The sequence below is a fragment of the Haplochromis burtoni genome, unplaced genomic scaffold, assembly GCF_018398535.1.
Source record: "Haplochromis burtoni strain Fernald_Lab_line unplaced genomic scaffold, NCSU_Asbu1 Contig_411, whole genome shotgun sequence".
In the NCBI taxonomy this organism is placed as follows: Eukaryota; Metazoa; Chordata; class Actinopteri; order Cichliformes; family Cichlidae; genus Haplochromis; species Haplochromis burtoni.
In genome coordinates this window covers 174399-195412 of record NW_024582772.1, presented here as the reverse complement: position 1 = coordinate 195412, position 21014 = coordinate 174399, and the positions used below count along the sequence as shown (strand labels likewise).

The 21014-nt window shown below is 40.4% G+C and overlaps 2 protein-coding genes across 3 annotated transcripts in view; both read right to left on the bottom strand.

The window, feature by feature from the left end:
* LOC121812035 (erlin-2-like) overlaps positions 1-1857 on the bottom strand; it is a 10146-nt gene extending 8289 nt beyond the window's left edge. The window contains exon 1 of the mRNA XM_042213053.1: positions 1708-1857. Within this exon, the coding sequence (XP_042068987.1) occupies positions 1708-1857 (150 nt within the window). The remainder of the gene's footprint in view (positions 1-1707) is intronic.
* A 3157-nt stretch (positions 1858-5014) lies between these two features.
* Positions 5015-21014, bottom strand: part of erlin2 (ER lipid raft associated 2) — a 17158-nt gene continuing 1158 nt past the window's right edge. The window contains exons 1-12 of one of the 2 annotated variants that reach the window (XM_042213052.1): positions 17650-19409; positions 17439-17546; positions 16994-17075; positions 14271-14317; positions 13978-14039; positions 13749-13874; positions 13567-13640; positions 10622-10680; positions 8079-8170; positions 7874-7963; positions 6954-7033; positions 5015-6866 (exon numbers count right to left, since the gene is read on the bottom strand). In XM_042213052.1, the coding sequence (XP_042068986.1) occupies positions 6687-6866; positions 6954-7033; positions 7874-7963; positions 8079-8170; positions 10622-10680; positions 13567-13640; positions 13749-13874; positions 13978-14039; positions 14271-14317; positions 16994-17075; positions 17439-17546; positions 17650-17657 (1008 nt within the window). In that variant the 5' untranslated portion in view covers positions 17658-19409 and the 3' untranslated portion in view covers positions 5015-6686. Of the gene's footprint in view, positions 6867-6953; positions 7034-7873; positions 7964-8078; positions 8171-10621; positions 10681-13566; positions 13641-13748; positions 13875-13977; positions 14040-14270; positions 14318-16993; positions 17076-17438; positions 17547-17649; positions 19410-21014 lie in introns of those variants that run through there. The other variant, XM_005945129.1, reaches the window with a different exon arrangement.

Sequence of the window (21014 nt, the reverse complement as noted above, 5' to 3'; positions counted from 1 at the left end):
ATAATTATTTAATAAATATAAAATAATTATTACTTTTTAAATTGTAACCCTTTAAACGCCAGTTTGTTTGTCCATTGCACCAGCTGGACGACAACCTCAAATCTTGCAATTTTATATAATTGCATTGCTACTGAAATTTCTTGTATTATTAATAGTAGAGTCTGGGGCATGTAATTGATTCTCATCAACATTGATTATAATGGATTGTTATTTTTGTGCAGAGAGAGCAAAAACATAAAAACTCCCTCTCAGCTTGTTCGTGGCCAAAAATGGCCACCCCTTGTTTACATTTACAAAATGCTATAAAATTCATATATTAAGAAAAATTTCCAATTTTTTTTACTTGATTTTTTAGATTAGCATCAGTGCTGTTCATCAAGACCAAAATTTCATTCAAATTCAGAATTTTAACCCTTTAAATACCAGTTAGATCACATAATCCTAGGAACTCATAAATGGAAAAAATCATAAAACCCCATTTTTTCCCCCAAATAAAACATGCCATCTGATTTATTATCTACCCATGGTGGAGGTTAGATGTATAGCAATAATTAACAGTATCAGTGACTTTTATACATCTTTGTTTTTTTGTGCAGTGACAGAAAAACAGAAAAACTCCCTCTCAGATTGTTCGTGGTGGCTAAAAATGGCCACCCCCTGTTTATGTTTACTGAATACTATAAAATTAATATATATTAAAACATTTTTCTACTTTCATTGACTTGATTTTTTAAATTAGCACCACTTTTAGTCATGAAAACCAAAATATTATTCAAATTCAGATATTATACCCTTTGAATACCAGTCAGATTACGTATTATAACTACGCTTTTGGGGGAAAATAGTAATAAAGTTCACATTTTTTAGCATATGAATGATGAAACCTAATATTTTTTTTTATCATTATTGCAGGTCAGTAACAGTAACAGTAACAATGATTGGGGGGGTGAATGGCCAAAAAGAAAATCACAAATGGTGTGTTAGTGGCCAGAAAGACAATTTAATGACCAAATAGCCACTGAAATTAGAAGTTGTTTCCGGCGGGACAAAGACATCGTATCCCAAGACATCCAGGAGATTGGAGAAAAGAGCCAGCAGCCGTCAGTTAGTTTTCCTTCAACAACTTGAGGTGCCAACATCCTCTCTAAGTTATCTAAGCTGTATTTGTGTCTATTGTAGTCCAGGATTGCTTCTTGTTTCCAGGCATCCTCTATTCCCCATCACTGACTGCTGGTTCCTTGTGTGTTGCTGTCAAAAGAAGCGCATTCCTCCGTTGCTTTGGGATGTGGGATATTGCCGTGGTAGTTTTGGTGAAGCCAAAGACAGACAAAATCTTCCTCTGTTCCAACTGGAGGAGTGGGGGGGGGGAGCTCTGGGTTGTTTCCCCTGTGCCAGTTTTCATTTGAGGAGTGACCAAGACATTGTCCTCGGAGCTCCTCCGTCAGTTGGAGTCTGAACCCCTTTCCCTTTTTTACTTCCTGAGAACTTCCAGTGTTGTCATCCAACATGCTATGTATTGCTTTATTCTGGTTTAGGCTCACATCTCCACTTCATCTATAATCCTCCAGTCCTCACACCTTCGCCTCCCGTGCAGGTTTGTAAGGGTGCACAGCAGCTAAAAGATCTCCTTTGTTATAAAAAAGTCAAAAGTAGATCTCAGGCTGCTAATGCAGGGAACTGCATACAGGGTGAGCCCTGGTTTGATACCAGTGGGTACTGGATTGTAGAGCAGTCTCTCTTCAGTGGTGGGACCCACATGGTTTTCCTTTCATGAGGGATCCACTCAGTCACCGGCTCCTCGGTCTCAGAAAATGCTCCTATGTTCTTTTCCATCAGCTGCTCGGCCTCCACCTCCATGCCCCCAACCCCAATCCTCCCCCAAAGAAGAGGATTCAGGCACTGGCTAGTACTCATCATCAGTGGTGATGCAGTCAGCCTCTTTGGAGATTGTCCCCTCATCTTCTGGAGAGGAAGTTTCTTCATCTTGGGCAGATGTCTTTTCTTCAAGGGCAGAGGACTGCTTGCTGTCCTTGCTCTCTGACCAGATCATATAGACAGTGCTTGAAGCAGTGATGACCTTCTTGCCATATTGGCAGAATAAATGATCTGGAAGCTGTTAGGCTTACTTTCAGCAGTAGCTCTGTCTACACCTGCAGAAACTCCAGGACACGTTTACAAACAGTGTTTGTCGTTGTTTGTGCTGCAGCTGCAGCTTTGAACTCTACAAAGTGTCCTGTAATTAGGTTTCTTTTTTGGTTTTTGGTTTTTTAGAGTTATTTTGGGTATGGCATCTTTTTATGAAAAATACAAGAGTAAAAGTGCTTTTAACATGTGCTTCAAAGCTAAGTTTGACTGGGAACCTCAAAGCTCAATATCCTGCATCCACAGAAATTCACTGCAGCCTATGTAATGTTTGATGCGTCATTATTTATTCCAGTCTACGTCAAAATTGTTTCATTATTTTGGTCCATTGGAGTGTGGTAGGCCATCAAATGCCGCTACTAGAAACTCGGAATATTACATGAAATTGCTTGCTTGGCCAAAAATGGGTAAATGATGTAATTTGGTTAAAAAAAAAAAAACATTAAAAACTACAATTTTCATGTGTTGAGTTTAGAATGAAAGCAATTTTACCTAAACCGCATGTTATAGTACTGTCAATAACAAGGAATCAAAAAAGATGGTTATAATGGGTTTCAATTGGCCAAAAATGGCCACGATAGAGTCAAGAGGAACAATTTGGTGTATAGTGAATATTATTGACATTATTAAAGGAGGGAAACCCTCACAAAAAACGGATAGAGCTGTGGAGCAGCCAAGGGAATAGACTGAATTAAAAATTACCTCACTAAAATATAATTTATTATACAAAAACAGTTAAAAATGTAAAAGGAATTAAAACAACCCTGGCCAGGGAAAACACACAATAAAAATCAATAAAACACAAACATTAAAAGTCCAGTGGCGTCCGCCACGGCGTAAAAGTCACTAAAAGTTAAAAATCCAGCCAATCAGAGCAGAAGGGGAAACCCGGCGGCGTCCTCGCCGTCCTATCAGTGTCTCTGCTTCGGCGTGCCCGGATGGGCAGAGCTCTTAATTCTGCCCGCCGCTTTCCTGTAGCACGCCAATCGGCACCAGCCCGTCTCGCCGTGGGAGGTAGGGCGCTGTCCCGCTGCCCCTGATTCCCCACCGTAGCGCGATCTGGCCTCGTTGCTATTCCAGCAGCAGAACAGCTCCCTCCGCTTCTCTGCTCGCTGGCGTCGTATGCTCTCCCACGTATAAAGTAGTGATGGAGCTTTACTTAAACATTTCTTCAGCAAATCTACAACACAGAGGCTTCTTCACATTCACACTTTGTGACATAACAGCGGTCCTCTCCAAAGCAAGTGTTCCTCAAACAGTCCTTTGGAATTCAATTCAAAATACAAATCTGTGTATATAAAAGCCATTGTGGCTTGTTTCTAAGCTTTGATTCTTTTGGGGAAAGAAAATAAAAAGAGAAGGAAAATAAAAGGGAAAAAGAGCCTGCATTTTAAAGCCTCATTAGTGTGGTTCCCATGTAATTCACCCCCGCCTCATCGAGCAACTAAATGTCACTCCTTTCTCCTTCCCTGGAACTTACACAAAACTTGATTTTTATTCTAGAAGACTCTTTAACCCTCCGCTGCATAGCGTTGCCCTGAGGCAACAAACCACATGTTCATGCCTTACACTGGCCCTTCAAAAAACAAAACAAAACAACCTTTTTTTTTTCTTCAAATAATGCTACATCTCTTTCCAATAAAATGATGAGTTGAAGGTGGTGTGACTTTCTGCAAGCTGCACTACAAGCGACATCTCCATTAGGAGGCAAGATAAAGATCACAATTTTACATGTTTATAGTGAAATAAATGTATATAAAAATACTTGTATGTGCATGAATATGTTAAGAAGCATATTTGAATGTTTGTTCTACTTTTTAAATTTTATTTATACAGCAAAACTGTTCATTTTCATTCGTTGCCTCAAGGCAACACTGTGCGGTTAGCCTATTTTTTTTCAGGCAGTATAATGCATCTGCATATGTGTGTAGAGATGTATTTGGGTGTATTTATATAATCATAGTCAATGTTTTTTACTTTACAATCTACTCATAATTACAGGACATGAATGTAAAAACCTTTTATGGAAGGAAACTGCACTTTCTGTCCTCAGAAAGTGAGGGCAGTGAGCTTTCAGGGAGTGACAGTAAAGTAGTGGATCCCTGAATCAGGTTTGAGGGACACTTAGTTGGTCAGTTGGTAAAGTAACTGTGTCTGTGGCCGTGTATTACTTATTGTTGTTGGGACACAAATTTGTTTACACACTCACATTGTGCGGTCTTGCAAATTGTAACACAGCAAAATCTCCAGTGTTAAATTAACACTAGAGAGTGTGTATATGGGTCCACTCCTCTGAGTGTTAAATACAACACTGTTGAGTGTTAAATGAACACTTTTGACAGTGTTATATTTTTAAAAGTAACCTAGTCAGTTTTGAAGATTAACAATGACTGACACTGAGCAGTGCTGAAAATAACTCAAAATGTTAGAAATATTCCAGTTGTGATGGGAAGGGCCAGGATAAGTCTCCAGGAAATGAATGTAAGTTAATGTAATGTCCCCAAAAGGGATGGAAACACAACATGTGTGTGTGTGTTTGCGCACGATCATGGGGTTAGGGTCAAATGTGTCAAATTTTATGATTGATATATTATTAGGGGCCCTAAAGCTCCCCCAAAATGAGAAATGTTTTTTTCCCAAAAAATTAAAAAGTCATGCAGTAGAAGGTTAAAAACAGTGAAAAACAAACAAACAAACAAACAAACAAACAAACACAAAAACAACAACAAACAAATCACATTTTAAGAGATTAGAGGAAACTTTATATTGAAAACTCAAACTTCTTAAAAGAAACCGTCACCCAAATTTCAGCCCTGGGGCCAAATCTAAAACCAGTTTTAATATATAAATATATAAATCTTATACACTAAACTGCAAAGAAGAAAACACAGTACTTTATTATCAGAAGACAATGCCTTGATTGTACATTCACAGCTGAAGTCAGTACAAAAACATTTGCGTGGGTGGGTGCTAGTCCCTTTGAAAAACATCACTGATAGCAAAGTGGTCCACTTTCTTTAAAAGTGTGTCCACTAACACATGATGTGAAGATATAGCTACAAGAAATTAAAAAATGACAGACGAATCAGATTACGGAAAATCTTAAAATAATCATAACTTTTTGTAAAAACGCCATTTGGCTCCTGGCCTAAAGAAATATTTGCTCACAGTGACGCTGCTTATACCGAGCACGCCAATTCCCCTAAACCAGTCGGTCCTTCACACCAATTGGTTCTTTGGAAATTTAAGCACATGGTTATCAGCGCTCAGTCGTGCATTCTGCAAACCGTCCTGGCTGTAAAACCTCAGAGATGACTCAACGTGGACTCATGAAGATTTCCCAACAGATTGTTTTCAGAATCACTGGATCGTATGACGTTTATAAGATCACTGAAGTGAGTAACGGAAAACTACAGACTGAATTTCTGGATGGTTAAAAACTCGTCATCATTACTACATCCTAGAGTGTTCCTCCTCCACAGCTGCGTCACGCCACCAAATACTAAAAGGCAATTATTAATTCTTGTCTTATGAAGAGTCTTACAGGACGCCCACGAAATTGGTTGCATAAAAATTTTGCTTAATAGTTTTGTGAGAAGCTGATGTCACACATGAATACTTTGGTTTCTTTCACAGTGGAGGTGGAAAAAGAAGAAGAAAACTCCAGAAACAAATAGTCTCTTAATCAGTTATTCAATGTGAGAAACACGTATACAGAAAATATATAACAACTTCACACAGGTGCACAAATCCAGCGTTCAAAACAAGTTGAAAAAACAAACTGCAGCAATCCAGTGATGTTGTCAAATGTGACAGTGAACAGCTACCTCAGTACATTCATCCTCAGAGACACATTTGGTCCGTCTTTCAGGCAGAGAGCAGAGAAAAAAAACACTCTTGATTACAGTCTGTGTGGAAATGTGAAACACGTAACTGAGTAACAGCACGGTTTCTGCAGAACATTCACCCAAACGCTCAACCTGCTTTGTGATGGTTATTTTCCTTTTTAAATAATGACCGTATCAAAAACTAATTAAAGCATGTTTATCTACCCTGACATGAATGAGACCAATCAGCTGACTTCCCCATAGAGACGGGCAGTGTTTAAAGGTACCCTTTAAAAAGAACAACCTTTGACATTGTTGGCTGTGGGCATGCTTGAGGAATACAGCCATTACTTTAGTGGAATGGATGGTACAAACAAAGTATTGATGGATTTGGGATCCTTGATGCTTTGGCTACGTAGGCTTGATGCACAGACCATAAAAAAATCAAAAACTGAGCAGCAGCAGTAGCAAGGACAAGTTTTTAAATTCTTATTTTGCTAAATGACAATAACGGATTTTAATCACACCGTGTTTAGAGGACTTCAGTGGCCATCAGGACAGAGCGAATGCTCATGTTGTCTGCTCTGAGGCTGGAGAACAGGGATTCCTAGCAGTAATTCAGATGTGTTGAGAAGTACAGACCCGCAGTAGGCAGATCTCCTTCAGCTGATAGTGCTCTGCCTTTGAACATTCCAGCAGGTGCCACTACTTTCCTGCCTAATCCAGGTCCATGATGTGCTCGGCAACAATGTCCATGGCTGCCGAGGCCTTGATGGAGCTCCCTGCTGAGCCAGAGTCCACAAACATCTGTGGTATGTCGCTCCCAAAGTAGATTTTGCTGTTGGCTGCGATGGCCTTGTATTTCATCAGCTGCAGGTACTCTGGTGTTAGCTTGAGCTGTGAGAGGGAGCGACAGGATTCCAGTGAAGGAAGGTAATTTTGCAGCCCACATTTGTCAACCACAATATGTGTTTGTGTCTTTACCTTATTGGCCTCAGCCGCTCGCTGAGCCGTGTAGAACTCCGCATCAGCCTTGGCTTTCTGCCGGGCCAAGAAAGCACCGTCTATGAACCACAAACACAAACTCATATGAATCATTAGCGGCATGGCAGTTTAACAAAAACTCTACCGTAGGCGTCAGAGAGCGGGAAGCTGGAGGATTTTCTGCAAATATGTATTTGACCCAACCGCTAACTCCCAAATGCAGCAGCCAAAACAAATGCCCTTGGAAAAGAGCAAACATGTGGCAGTACTTACTGCTGAGTTTTACACTTTCCATTATCAGATTTATAAAACTGTACCTGTACCGTACTCACAATGCAGTTCACTCGATGGATACAGAATGACGATATAAGTGACTGCATGTGCTCTGAGTATTTGAGAAACTGCTGGGATTTTCCCAACACAAGCATCTCTTGTGTTTACAGAAAATTGTTTGAAAATATCCAGTAAGCCTCAGTTATCTGGGTGAAAATGCCATCAAGAGAATAGCAAGACTGATTTGAGTTGATATGAAGGCAACAGTATATCAAATAACAACTTATACCCAATATCCAGGGTATGCAGAGGAGTATTTCAAAACACAGAGCGTGTCCAGCCAAGATATCTGCATCTGGGCTACAGAAACAGAAGACCACACTGGGTGTCACTCCTATCAGCTAAGAACAGAAAGCTGAGGCTAGACGATTAGAAAAACGTTGCCTGGTCTGATGAGGCTCCATTTCTGCCACCGCATTTGAATAGCAGGGTCAGAATTTGGCAATAACACAGTAAAAGCATGTCTCCCTCCTACATTGTATCAATGGTTCTGACTCATGCTGGTGATGAATGAATCGTTTCTCCTCGCTGAATGCAAAGCACCACAATCACTCTTCTTTCTTCTTCCTTCACTGCTGGATACAAACCTTCAATCTCAGAGATTCTTTTTTCCGTTTCCTTCTCCATGACTTTCTGTCCAAACTTGATTTCTGCAACTTGAGCCACTTTCTCAGCCTCTACAACAAACAAAACAAAACCCCAAAACATCCAAGCATGTTAGCACGTTGAGTGCAAATAACTCGTCTCTGAACAAAGCGCTCTCAACACGACAGTCTCGCTTCAGTTTCTCACCTATCACCGCTTTAATCCTCTCCGTCTCTGCCTCCTTCTCCACAACCTTCTGTGTCTGCTGGGAGATCAGCAGCTTGGTCTTCTCGCTCTCCCTGCGAACATGTTAAAGAGCAGTTAATAAAAAAACAAAACAAAACAAAAATGCTTTAACTGAGAGCTACATGTGACTTCTGTGTGCAAGCTTGACTTTGGGAGCTGCTTGCTGCCGGATGTCTGTGGTTTGTTTCAATATTAACTTCCACAGAAATCAACATCATTACCAAAGAAGCTCCAAGGTTTGTGGAAGGGCATGACACAGCACTCAGACACTGGCAAAGGAGCTCAACCCTGCGTCTGCCCCCACAACTTTCCAAACCTTTATCTCAAATCTGTTATTCTGGCATCCAAACCACGTCTTGCAGCAAAATTCCTCAGCCTGCACACTAATTCTCTGTTTTACCTTCAGCCTCAGAGGAGCCACTAGTGTCCACTCAGGAGACTAATGACTAATGCCTTTCCCACAGTCTGGACTGCCTTTTGTAACACTATGATCTCAAGTTTCAAATTCCCGATATTTTTATTACTGTCCAGAACAAAAACCAAAACGAAGTCTGTCGTGGAAACAAAACTGAAAGAAACACGTGAATCGAAGATCTAATTACCCTCCACAAACAGCAGTTATAGAGGAAAACAGGATAAAAAGCCTGACTTCCTGTGCTGCTGTCTAAACAAAGTACCAGAAATACAGATGCTACTGCCTCCCACAGGTCAGAAAGGTACGAATCTAACAAAGTGAAAGTAGCGATACTGGAGACTTATTTAAAAAGGAATCAGTTTATTACAAGAGACTAGATTCTTATCAAGCTGTCGAAGTACACAGCTCACTGTTGTGGCTAGTGTGAACATTTCTTCATAATTTTACGCACGCACACACGCACTCATGCATGCATGCATGCACTCTTTGCTTAAATAGATGTGAGTTACTGCAGAGCCCTTGGCTAGAGCCGTTTCCCTTCTGGGTCCAGTTTTTCCATGACTGCATCAACGAGTTGAAAAAAACGTTGGTTTTAATCCGTGCAGCTTTTTAACTCTTACACACACATCACTGCTTAACCAAGAACCTCCACTTTTTAGAAGGTCAGAAAAATAAAACTCACTTTTTTAGGCTCCCACCCAAAAGGTTTTATCAATCGAACTCCTCAGCAGCACAAGCTTGTTTTGGCTGCTCCCTTATTCAGAAGCGCCACGGCAGGTAGAGCCCCATGTTTGAGTTGGAAGACTTGGATGCTTCACAGCTCTACGGTGTATCAACACATTTGCCTTTCATAAGAAACATCACTGAATAGAGAATCAGATCAGAGGTGTTGTGTCAGAAAGAGCATCTGGTGTGTAAAATTAATTTAAAAAAATAAAATAAATAAATGAGACGAATCAAAAATATGTTGCGTTTCCATTGTAGTGACCGCATGTGAATAAGAGAGGAGCTCCCAATAAAACTCAGAGCTTCAGCTCTGCTTTCCCTCCACTCACAGGTTGATATGAATGCTGTACCTACATCGGGGCAAAAATAGCTGATTTACTGCTTATTCTACCTCCGTTCTCTCACTTATGGCCAACGTAGAAACCACAGTTTCTATTTTGTCAGTATGCACAACATGGGCGTCTGAGTGCCGTAAACTTTGTAAGAACCTGAAGGAAAGCAGCAAACAAGTCCACGAGCACACCGATGATTTTTTTTGTGACCACTCAGCCTGTCCATGTGACACCAAACACACACGCATCCTTCACACAGACTCCAAGTGGACAACAGCTCACCTGTGCCGTCTGTAGGAGCGTACACCACCAGCATGAGGTCAAGAGTTCAGTTGTGTGTTTTTTCTTTTAGTTGTGCTGGTGGCAGTGGGTCACAGTTACACAGTTTTCCATGTAGTAATGAAAGAATATAGAAATCTGTTTGAATGTCGTGCTATGGAATGTTTAACAAATGTAGTGAGTAAGTGATGGTGATCACATATGCAGGTCTACACATGATGTTCTGCTCTGATGGATTTAGGGTCATTAGTACTGTTGTGATGATTTAAAGTAGTTTGTTTTATGGTCAGAGTGAATGTGGGTGCTCACTTCACCGCTGTGGATCTTCTGCTACATGTTCACACACAACAGATCTCTGTGAATTATTCACTTTTCTACAGTTGCGTTGAATGTTTGCCATCGCCTCGCATAGAGAGCTTAAAGGATCTTCATTTAAGCATGCTTTCCCAGTAAGACAAGTCAGAGTTACACATAGTATTGTGTAATAGAGTAAATGCACCCACGGGTAACAAAGACCAGATGACTAAGTACCATCTAAATTCTGTCCGTTATGTAACAACATATAGGCGTCCATGGAAGACTTAAGTGTATTAAATTATTTAATTTCAAGTTATTTTTTTATATTCTTCTCATTCAATCCTTATAAACATCCCCAAAGGAGAAGTCTAGAAGAATCATATTATTTTTTCCTCCCCATTTCATATTCCTTGTGGAATAATTAGAAGAAAAACAAATCAAAAAACAAAACTCACATAAGCTCGTAGTTCCGGCGAATGCTCTCTGGGATGTTGGGCTTTGTGACACGGACCGCCTGTGGATAAACGGGACAGGAAAAACATTCAGATGGAATGCAACGACCAACAAGACCATAAAAAGAGCTTTTTACCACCAGAGAAGCTCCTGCTGGAGAGGAGCCCAGGCCCAGTGAAGTCCAGTTTAAGAACTCTCAACCGAAACTGTTATTTCAGCAGTTCCTGTTGATTTAGAGTAACCATGTGTGGAGGAGTAAAGCCCAGTGAAGCCCTTAACACTCCGGACTGACACATGGCTACACTGATGAGTGCAGTGAGGAGGTGAATTAACAGTGGGGAAGAAGAAAAAAAAAATCATCAGGCTCCCTTGTAACTTCAAAGAAACACTGTTTTGTGATTTGATCCAAACTATGGGAGAGAGCCTTTGTAAATCAATTTTATGGACTGAAGACTGGGTTTAATTAGGCTAAAATTATCATGTGTAAATGATTACAAATGTGTAATGTTCCTCTCTGTCACCTCATTTGAGCTTTCCCTTTATTAGAACAAGAAAACATTTGGCACTTTCCAAAGGAATGATTCAGAGTCAGACCCCCTGCTATCCAGATATTCAGTCAGCATTCAAGATCAGAAAAGGTCGACAGAGGATGAATAATAACGCCCCTCAGGGAACTTCACCTAAACTGAAAGTGAAAGCATCCAAGCTAAAAAAGACAACACAAAGCCTCTAGTGTCTTTTTTATATAATATGTGTACTCTAAAAACATTAAAATCAGGTTTGGGGTTGAACCAATCTGAACTTCTTGGAATAACTAAATTCAGTCCTTTATAATAAATATCTACAGGTCAGAATTTGATTCACAAATGTGATCCATGTTTGCATTTTGTTTGACTCAGACAGCTCAGTTGTATAATAAACTAGTGTTTCATTTCCCAGACGAACTGTAATTTCTGTTGCATCAGTAACCTAGGAATAACTCTCGCTGGTGCTCTTGGCAACCGTTAGAGTACACAGACACCACTCTAACATGTGTCCAGCAACAAAAACAAGGAGAAAGCTAAAGCAGCACAAAGGCTGGAAGTGAGATTGAACATCTGGCACTGACTGTTTTTCGGAGGAGTTCTAGCTGCACCAGCATGATTACATTTTGCTTCTTCTACAGAGTAAGCAAACAAAATGAAGATCTTAGGAAGGTTAAGCAACAGCAATTTTAAAACGGCTGACAGATCTACAGTCAGGCCTTCTTTATAATGTAAATAAACTCTTTTAACCAAGTTATCTTATCAACACAGTCTTACTCAGTCACAAAGGTATGCTAATTAACAAGGCATGCAGAGACTAAAGCCACAGCTTCCACTTTAATGAAGACATAATAACATACAGTCCTGGTCAAATGTTTAAGACCACTTGAATGGCAACAAAAAAAAAATATTTTGCTTGCTTTAAAAGGTCAAATCTGTGCAAAAATGTGGATTCATTGTCATTTTCTGTCAGATAGTCACGCTGTCATGACTGTCCGTCAAGACACTGGATCCTCAGCCCAAATTAAGGCTGTTACCGGTGCCGACTGCAGCCCCATAACCATGAGACGGCATCTGAGACTGAAGGGCTTCAAAGACAAAAAATGTCTTCAAAGGCCTCGCCTCCTTGAACGCCACAAAACTGACTGTTTGGACTTTGGAGGAGAGCACCAAACATGGGTCAGTAAAGTTGGAAGAACATTTTATTCTCTGCTTTTTCCTTCAGTGGAACAATGAAGCTTGAGGAGGTGCAGGGGTGTCAAACATGTCCAGATGTCACAGAGAGCATCCCTCATGACTGAGGGCCCTCGTCTTTGTGTTAACGCCTGTGTTTTTCACCAGGACAACGCTACAGTACACAATGACTGCAGGACAAGGGACTTCTTCCAGGATAATAACATCACTCTTTTGGACCATTCTGCTTGTTCCCTTGATCTAAATCCAATTGAGAGCCTTTAGAGATGGATGGCAAGTGAAGTTTACAAAAATGAACAACAGTTCCAGACAGTAGATGCCCTTCATGCTGCCGCCTTCGTCTTCATCTACCACTTGGTGAAATGTTCCCACTCACCTCATGGAAACACTTGCATTAAGCATGCCGCAACTAATTTTTGAAGTGAAAACAAAAACGGTGGAGCTGCTCATTACTGAGTTCGTGTTTGGAACTTTTGAGGGGCTTACAGGGTTTTTTGGAGGTGTGATCCTAAACTTTTGATCAGCTGTAAAACAGCCTGTTTCAGTTTAAGTGTTTTTTTTTTCTCAATATATTGCATGCTCAAAAAATGTTTTGTCACACTCCCATTTCTTCTTGTTGCATGTTGAAGCTCTACTTGGAAACGTGTTAAGATCCAACCATGCAAAATATGACTTTTTAACATTTTTCAAGTGGTCTTACACTGGATCGGGACTGTATGATGAGACATTATGATAAGAGATCACAATGTGGATCACAATGTTAGCATAATATAAGCTGACTGATCCAGAGCAGGTAATGTTTCCATGTACATGATGTACATGGAACAGAGTCTGAGAGAGGACAGAGGAATATGCAAACCTGTAGAGCTGTGTTTTACTATACTGTAGTATGAGTATATGTTGGAGCAGTAAGAACTGCACATTACTACAAATGACCATGCACTTAATTAGTAATGTAGAAAAACTTTTTAGACCTGATTTCTAAGTCTGGTCTAGACTTTAAGGCTCAGTAGGGTTTATTGGTATTCAAAGGGTGTACCCGATCATGCATTCCCCATTATCTCTCATTGAATCTTGGGTTTTGTCGAGTCAGCTAATGCAAAGAAAGCCCTGTTGTGTGGTACACCCTGTGCTGTCAGCAAACTGGAACTGACAAAGCTTTGACCTCATATTTACAATCACACTGAACTTCATTCTGGCCTGGGGTCTGTCTGATCCTCTGCCTTTACCTGAATGATAAGTCCAGGCGCCATGTTTGTTAGATCCTCTTGTAGCGTCAACTTCAGATTTTCATCAATTTGGTCTGTGGCGGAAAAGTGTGCAAAAAAGGCAGGTAAACATGAAAAGCTCTGAAACACGTCTGGCTCTCCAACTGTTAACAATGGCGCCCTGAAGCCCCCGCGCCCCTCACCAAACAGGCCGATGTAGACCTCCTGCAGAGAGTGAACGCTGCAGAACTGGTTGAGTTCGTGGTGAACTTTGTTGAATATCAAGGCTTTGTCATAGTCTGCAGTGAAGTTCCTCACTATGTCATACACTGCAGAGATAGAAGTTTTAAAAATTACATTTTTATATATGGAGTTACAGCTGTCCCAATGATATTAGGATAAACACACTGAGTGGTGAAACGCTGAAATTACCCGCCGATGGAATGAGGTAGTTCACCACTTCTATGCGATCAAAGTAAATCATCACTCCTCCACTGAAAACAGACACAAAAAAGCAGCATTTCATTCAAAAGCTTTTACCCAAACACCAGTGTGAACTGACAGGGGCTATTTTTTTGGTAGTTCAGACACACGTTGGTGAACCTCTGATCCCTGCAGCATTGGAGGTTGTGTGTGGGAGTCTCTATTGTGTCATGATAAATGCTGAGTTTAATAAGGCTCGAAACCACATCTGATACTGCTTAATCCAAAAACAGCAAACTAACCTTGTTCCACATGGTACGTTCTTCACTTCATCTGTCTGCAGCGTCGTCTACGAGATAAAGATCACATATTCGACATGTTGTTTTTCAACACTTCAAACTCCTTTTATTGGTTCCAACATGCTAATAAAAACACTCAACCAGTAGGACTCAGAGGAAACACAGCAACAGGACATCACATTGTAATTATGTACCAGTGCAGCACCACAGAGAGCCTGACCAACATCTCAGTCTGGAATCATTTTGTTTCTCCTCGTAAGCCTAATTAATGTGGTCTTAATTCTAAATACGTGAAGATCATTCCCTGCTAATATCAGGACTCAAGAGCACTCCGTATACATGATGAGATGTGGTCCTGCAGTCTTTGTCTTAACATTACAGAAGATTCAAGATTCAAAGTGTTTATTGTCATGTGTCACAAGAGAAAAGGCATTTCTCTGTGCAATGAAATTCTTTCTTTGCTGTCCACCCACAGATGCCAATTAATATATACAATTTGACTCAACACGGGAAACCTCACCCGGCCCGGACACGGAAAGGATTGACAGATTGATAGCTCTTTCTCTACAATAGAAATAGAAAATATAAATACAAATAGTACAAATAAATAAATGAAGACAGAAATGGAGACAAAATATGGAGGATGAAGGATGACTTGGATGGAAGGATGGGATTATTTAACAAGAGTAATGGACATTTTTTGGTTGTAACACCAAATAACCCCAACTAACAGTGTTTTTGGAAATCATTGTGATGCCACAGTGAATTTGACCTCTAACCTTTTGGACGTAAAAGGGCATCACTTCATCAGTCATAGTCAAAATGTCCTTTGTGAGGTCACTGAGCCCTCAGTGACCTGTGACCACCAAATTGTAATCAGCTCCACCTTCAGTTCAACTCGATGCTTGTGCCAAACATTCCATTAATCCCTAAGATATCATGTTCACAAGGAGGAATGATGAATTACGCCTCCATTCACAGCTGTCATACGCACTCGCCAAAAATGGAAAGAATACACTGCTCAGTGTTTCTCAGAAATATTTATTCTATATCTTTCAGGACGTAGACCGCTATCTCTGCATCATATTTCTGTCTATGCACAGTCATGCAGAAAATAAAGCGCACCCTCTTTCAGTCCCAAAGCTTCATATATAAGGACACAATAAAACATTGATCTGGTCCTGTTCATGCATGTGACATCATTGGAGTCATTGTCCTGCTGCATGACACAATTTTGGCCGAGCTTAAGCTGTCAGACAGATTTGACCCTATGATACTAGGATAGCAAGGTGCCCAGGTCCTCAGCCCCCCACCACCGTGCTAATATGAGGTGTTTTTCTGATATGCTGTGTTTGGTTTTCACCACCTGTGGCACTCTGCATTACATCTCCACTTAAGTCTCATCTGTCCAAAGGACATTTTTCCAAAAGTCTTGCGGTTTGTCCAGTTTCTTGGAACAATATGATTATTACTGAGCTACAAACAGAACGATAACATGCATGCAAAGGCTACCAAAACCATAACCCCCTTGCTAGAAGCAATAATGTTTCACAAATACAGTGGTTTACCTCAAAGCAATTGGGCTGTATGGAAAACAAATAATATCCATGCCCCTAGCTACTAAAGCCAAAACAAAGACAGAACTCAACCTGATAAGTTGCTTCAGCTTTAACAAGAAACTCTTGATTACCATCAGCTGCATTCAAACCACTAATTGCATAAAACTGCATTTTCATTTTTCCCCTTGCCCAACGACTGCAGGTAGTAGCTTGTAGCTAAATCTGATACAAAGCATCTTTGCTTTGTTTATGATTAGCGTATTTTGCAGCCAGTCCCTGAAAAGAAAGAAGAGATCAACAATCAAGAATGAACAGTGTATGAAAACATTCTGTAGAGACGAGTGTCTGGATCTGAAAAGAGAAGCTTCTCTCCTACAGGGCTACAAGAAGGGTGGACACTGACACCAGAGACCGAGCTCCAGTTACCTGAAGCATCTGGTTGTAGCTGCTGCTAAAGGTGGCCCAACTTGCTGTTAAGGTCATGGAAGTGATTAATGTTTAACAAAATTTGACTTCACCGTGCTAATCTTTACTCAGACTGCTTTTGTTTGAAACGCAATACAGTTTGAAGATATAACAACTTAGTGTGAAGCTAAACAAAGAGCTTTTCATGTGTCTAATATATTTTCCCATCTTACGTTGCAAGTACACTGTAATCTTCTGGGAGCGGGCCATATAATGGCTTAACCATGCCCACTTATATTTTACAGTAGAGGAGACACTCCTCTGCACACACCTTTTGAAAGTTATGTTTAAACAGTGATTGAGAAAGAAAGAAATCATTTACACTTGGCTTATATGGTCACATAAGACTTTGGTGCAAACATAAGTTTGCATGGGGAGAACAGTCCTCCTCACACGGATATTCATTCAAAGAAAAGAACAATTGAACAACAGAACATCCAGCATTCACATCATCACTCCATAATACAGCCCACCCCATGGAAAGCACAGCATATTTATGACGCAAGGTAAGGAAATATTGTTTGTTTTACTGCAAAATCACCGTGAAATTGTTTACTTTTGTGTTACCAATAACAGTATGACATTAATAATATTTATACTCCTTTTATTTATTTTGTATCCCACAGACAAAATGTGACATAAAGCGAGTAATGTTCAGATTATTAACCTGAGAGTTCCAATAAAAGGACCGGCATGACTCACCTGCACAGACTTGTATGTGGTGATGAAAGGAAGCATAAGATGGAAACCAGGACCGCTGGTGGTGGTCAGGAGAGCCCCTCCCCTGTGTGACACACAGTTAGAATCAGTAAAATCATTAAAACAAAAAACTTCCAACCTCAAATTAGAAACATCAACCTAGAAATTTTCCAGGCTTCAGAGGACTCATTTGTGTAAAGAGCTCCAATTAAACAGGAAAAATATGCAATGAACCAATTATTTACTGCATGTCCATGCAAGTGATGACATCAAAATATCCTGAAGCTAAGATGGCTTATAATAGCTAACAGCTGGTAATTACAGTGCTCACCGTGGCACAGACAAGATGCTAAAAGCAAACTGATCTGAAGCAGGTGCTTGATTCTGGAAAGTTGTGCAACAGAGGAGTGTAACGCTAATCTCCCACATAACAAGTAAAACAGCTCACCTGTAGTAAACTCCAGTGTGCCCCTCATCAATCTTGTGCACAGAGGCCAACAGCGCTGCTCCACCAAGAGCAGCAATTATTGAGAATACGGCACCCCACTGTGCCATCCTGGCAAGAAGACAGGAGAGACAGCATGTGAAAATAATGAGCAGATGGAGCTTCTCTTCTGGTGTTTTCACACCGACGGTCCTAATTACAATCAAATGCTCACACAATCATCCAGCTACATGTCGCAGAACAACTGTCTATCCTGCCAGCGGGCCACAAAGTGCTGCAGTAACACACTGGAGCTTCCTTCTTCCTCACTGGTTTATCTCCTCTCAGCTCAGGCTTAGCCAGACATCAGCTGTGACCTTGTCACACTTAAAGAGGATTGAGCACCGTTGGCCTAGAGACAGCTCAACGCATTGCCACTTAAGAAAACACGTGCAAATAGCCAGAACGCGAGCCAACACAAACTCAAACGCGCCATGGAAGTAGCAACAAAAAATTTTTCCAAGCAAAAAGTTGAATTTGACATTTAAGCTGACAAGCAGCTGACTTCAAAAGTCCTAACGCATTGGAAAAAAACCAAACAACAGCATCCTGGTCTGTTCATAGATTTTTAGTCTATTTGTAGTTTTAATGTGCAACATCTGTCGCCAAATGAATGAAGACATGTTCTTGGCTGGCTGGTGTTTAGTCCATTTTTGTTTGTTTGGTTTTTTAAACTGGAGTATACTGAGCTCGTTTGTCACTGAGTGACAGTGATTCAGAAATTGTTCTCCAGGCTTCCCGAAGGAGATTCAAACTCCTTCTTTCGATGTTTCTGCCTTTTGTTCCGTTTCCTGTTATGTTGATCCCACACTGCTTCAATAAAATTTGGATTCATCACTCCTTAAGGCCTGTTATCACATATTTTCAGTCCAGTCCTTGCGTAATTTGGCAAATCTCTGTCTTTTCTCCCCGTTTCCCTTCCTTCAGAATGGCTTTGACAGCTACCCTCTCACTGAGATCATTTCTGATGCGACCTCAGCAAAGAACTGGTGGGATCAACAAAAGGGCCCCAGGTCCTGTTTCAGGTCTTTGGAGTTTTTCCTTTTTCTGAGGAACATAACTTTCATATTCTGCTCATCTGCATTAGATAGTTTTTCAGGCCTGCTACTTAATCTACTTAATATTTTGTCCTCTGTTTCAGCCAATAGTTCTTTGTGCCTGTAAAACTGTTATCTTTGTCATTTCTCACGCTGCCAGTAACAAAGTGACAAAAGGCAAGAGTTCAATATAGTCTCTGCTCAGTTGTCTGTTAGGTGCAGAAACAACACTGGTTCATCCCTTGAGTTTTCTGCTCAATTGATTCAAGAGTTAAACGGATTAACCAAAAAAAGAACAAAAAGAAGAGAGAGAGAGGGTTTTCTGTTCAGCTCCACCCCCGAGTCTTCAGATCCAGTTTGGAAACATGGTGATAGCTAGTAATGTCAGCTTCACAACAAGACGACACCAACTAGCGAGTGACATAATTAGTTCATTAGCTCTACAGTCTCTGGTTTTAAACTGTGTTACAAATTAATCTCCCCTCCAGTGGTTGTGGTTTTCCAAGTATGACAAGTTGTTTCTGTCTCTACACGCTCAAGCTGTTTCTACAGGATCTTATTTGTGCTGGAACCATTACAGCATGAGAAACAACACCACTCATTTTACTGATGTCAAAAAATCAATGTCTACAGGTTACAGCATGTGGAGGAAAGAAGGCTGGATTCAAACTTACTGATGTGCTGCACACCACTTCTTTCTCAACAGGGCAGTGTTCAGGTGTGTTAATACTAATTAGATATTTAGATATATTAATATAGGATAGATTTTTATATCCAATTGTGGTCAGATGTTTCCATAAAATCATTATGAGCATGAATGTCATTGTAATTTTGTGTTTTTAATTATTTTATTTGAACTGTTCTTTTTCTGGGTGGAAGATTGCACAGTACACATCTTAAGAGAAGAAAAAAAAAAAAAAAATCCATTTTGCATCTTTTTTTGCCTTTAGACAATAATTCTGATGGCAAAAGAGCCAAACGGGAAAAGAAAAAAAAAAAAAAAAAGAGTGTGGTGTACACGTTATTTTTATTTTGGACTTTCTCTAATCCACGAGGCTCACATGTATATACAGGCACACATTTACACATAAAGGCCTGCTTGTATTTGATTTAATGTCTTAAGTAGCACCAACAAGCTTTGATATTTGACCACTTTTCTTGGCAGAATTGGCAGAGTTCACTAAATTGTTAGGCTTCCCGGCACAGACTCGGCTTTTAAACACAGTTTAAAGTTTCCATACTTGAGGTCGAGGCTTTGAGAAAACTATTCCAGAGCATTAGTGCTAGCCTGTTTTATCCGTTCTAAAACAAGTTTTAATGTGTGTTTGGGATCACTGCTCTGTTTCAACACACAGTCGTGTACAACTATTAAACATCTAGCTGCTAATTTGAGGCGGAAAATTTGGAGTTAGCCCCCTTTCTTCATTACTCCATCCACTTTGTGCAGTGTTCCAGTAACAGGGCAGCAAAACAGCCCAAGAACATGATGACACCACCATTCTTGGCAGCTGGTTCAGAAGGTTTTAAAGCCTTGCCTTGACCACTTCAAACATATATTTTGTCACTGTGCTCAAATAACTAAATCTTGTCATTATCTGACCCTAAAACTTTTCTCCAGAAGGCATTTGGCTTGCCCATGTGGACAGCTGCAAATTTCAGTGAAGCTTGCAGGCGTTGATTTGGGAGCATCACTTCTTTCTTGGTCGACATCCTCTCAGTATATGGTGATGTAAAACTGGCTTCACTGGTATTCCTGCAGTTTCTGGACCATGGCAGGCTTGAGTCTTAGTAGTTCCTGAACACCCCATTATGAATTTACTCTCATCTGAGGGGTAACAATTTGCCAAGGTCTGGAAGAAGACTCCAAGTGGTGAAACGTGTGAATAACTCCACCTACGTACAGCTGTTTGAGATGATAATCCTGGAATGGAGACCATCCCAAATTGTGAAATTCTCCTCCTTAGATCTGCACCGTGCTCCTGGAACTGTCTCATTGTGCTGAGTACCGGCGAATACAGTCAGTGCTGTCAAATAAATCCTTTGGCAAAGATAACATACCAGTCATGAGGACTAAATTAAAAGTCCTTGGCCTTGTCAAGTTAAAACAAATTTATGGAAACATCTAAGTGAGTGTATGATGTATTTGAGCCTGCATGTACACTCTTGACCTTGTGTGGATCAACGAAAATCCCAAATAAATTTAAATTTGTGGACCCAACCCTTGTTTTCATACGATCATTAAAGCTGACTGTACAACCATTTCACACTAACAGCTCACTGAAAACTCCAAATTGCATCCAACACATTTATGCCCATGCTGAGTGTGTCTAAACTTGTGACCACAACTGCAAACTTCCTGTTGACTAACTTGACCTGATGGAGCTAGATATGGAGCCATTTCAGCTTTGCTTAGTAAAGATTTGCAGAGATGTAATCTGGTAACCCTGCTAACTCAAATGGCTTTTATAAATACAATACTTAAAAACATATGGAGAGATATAAT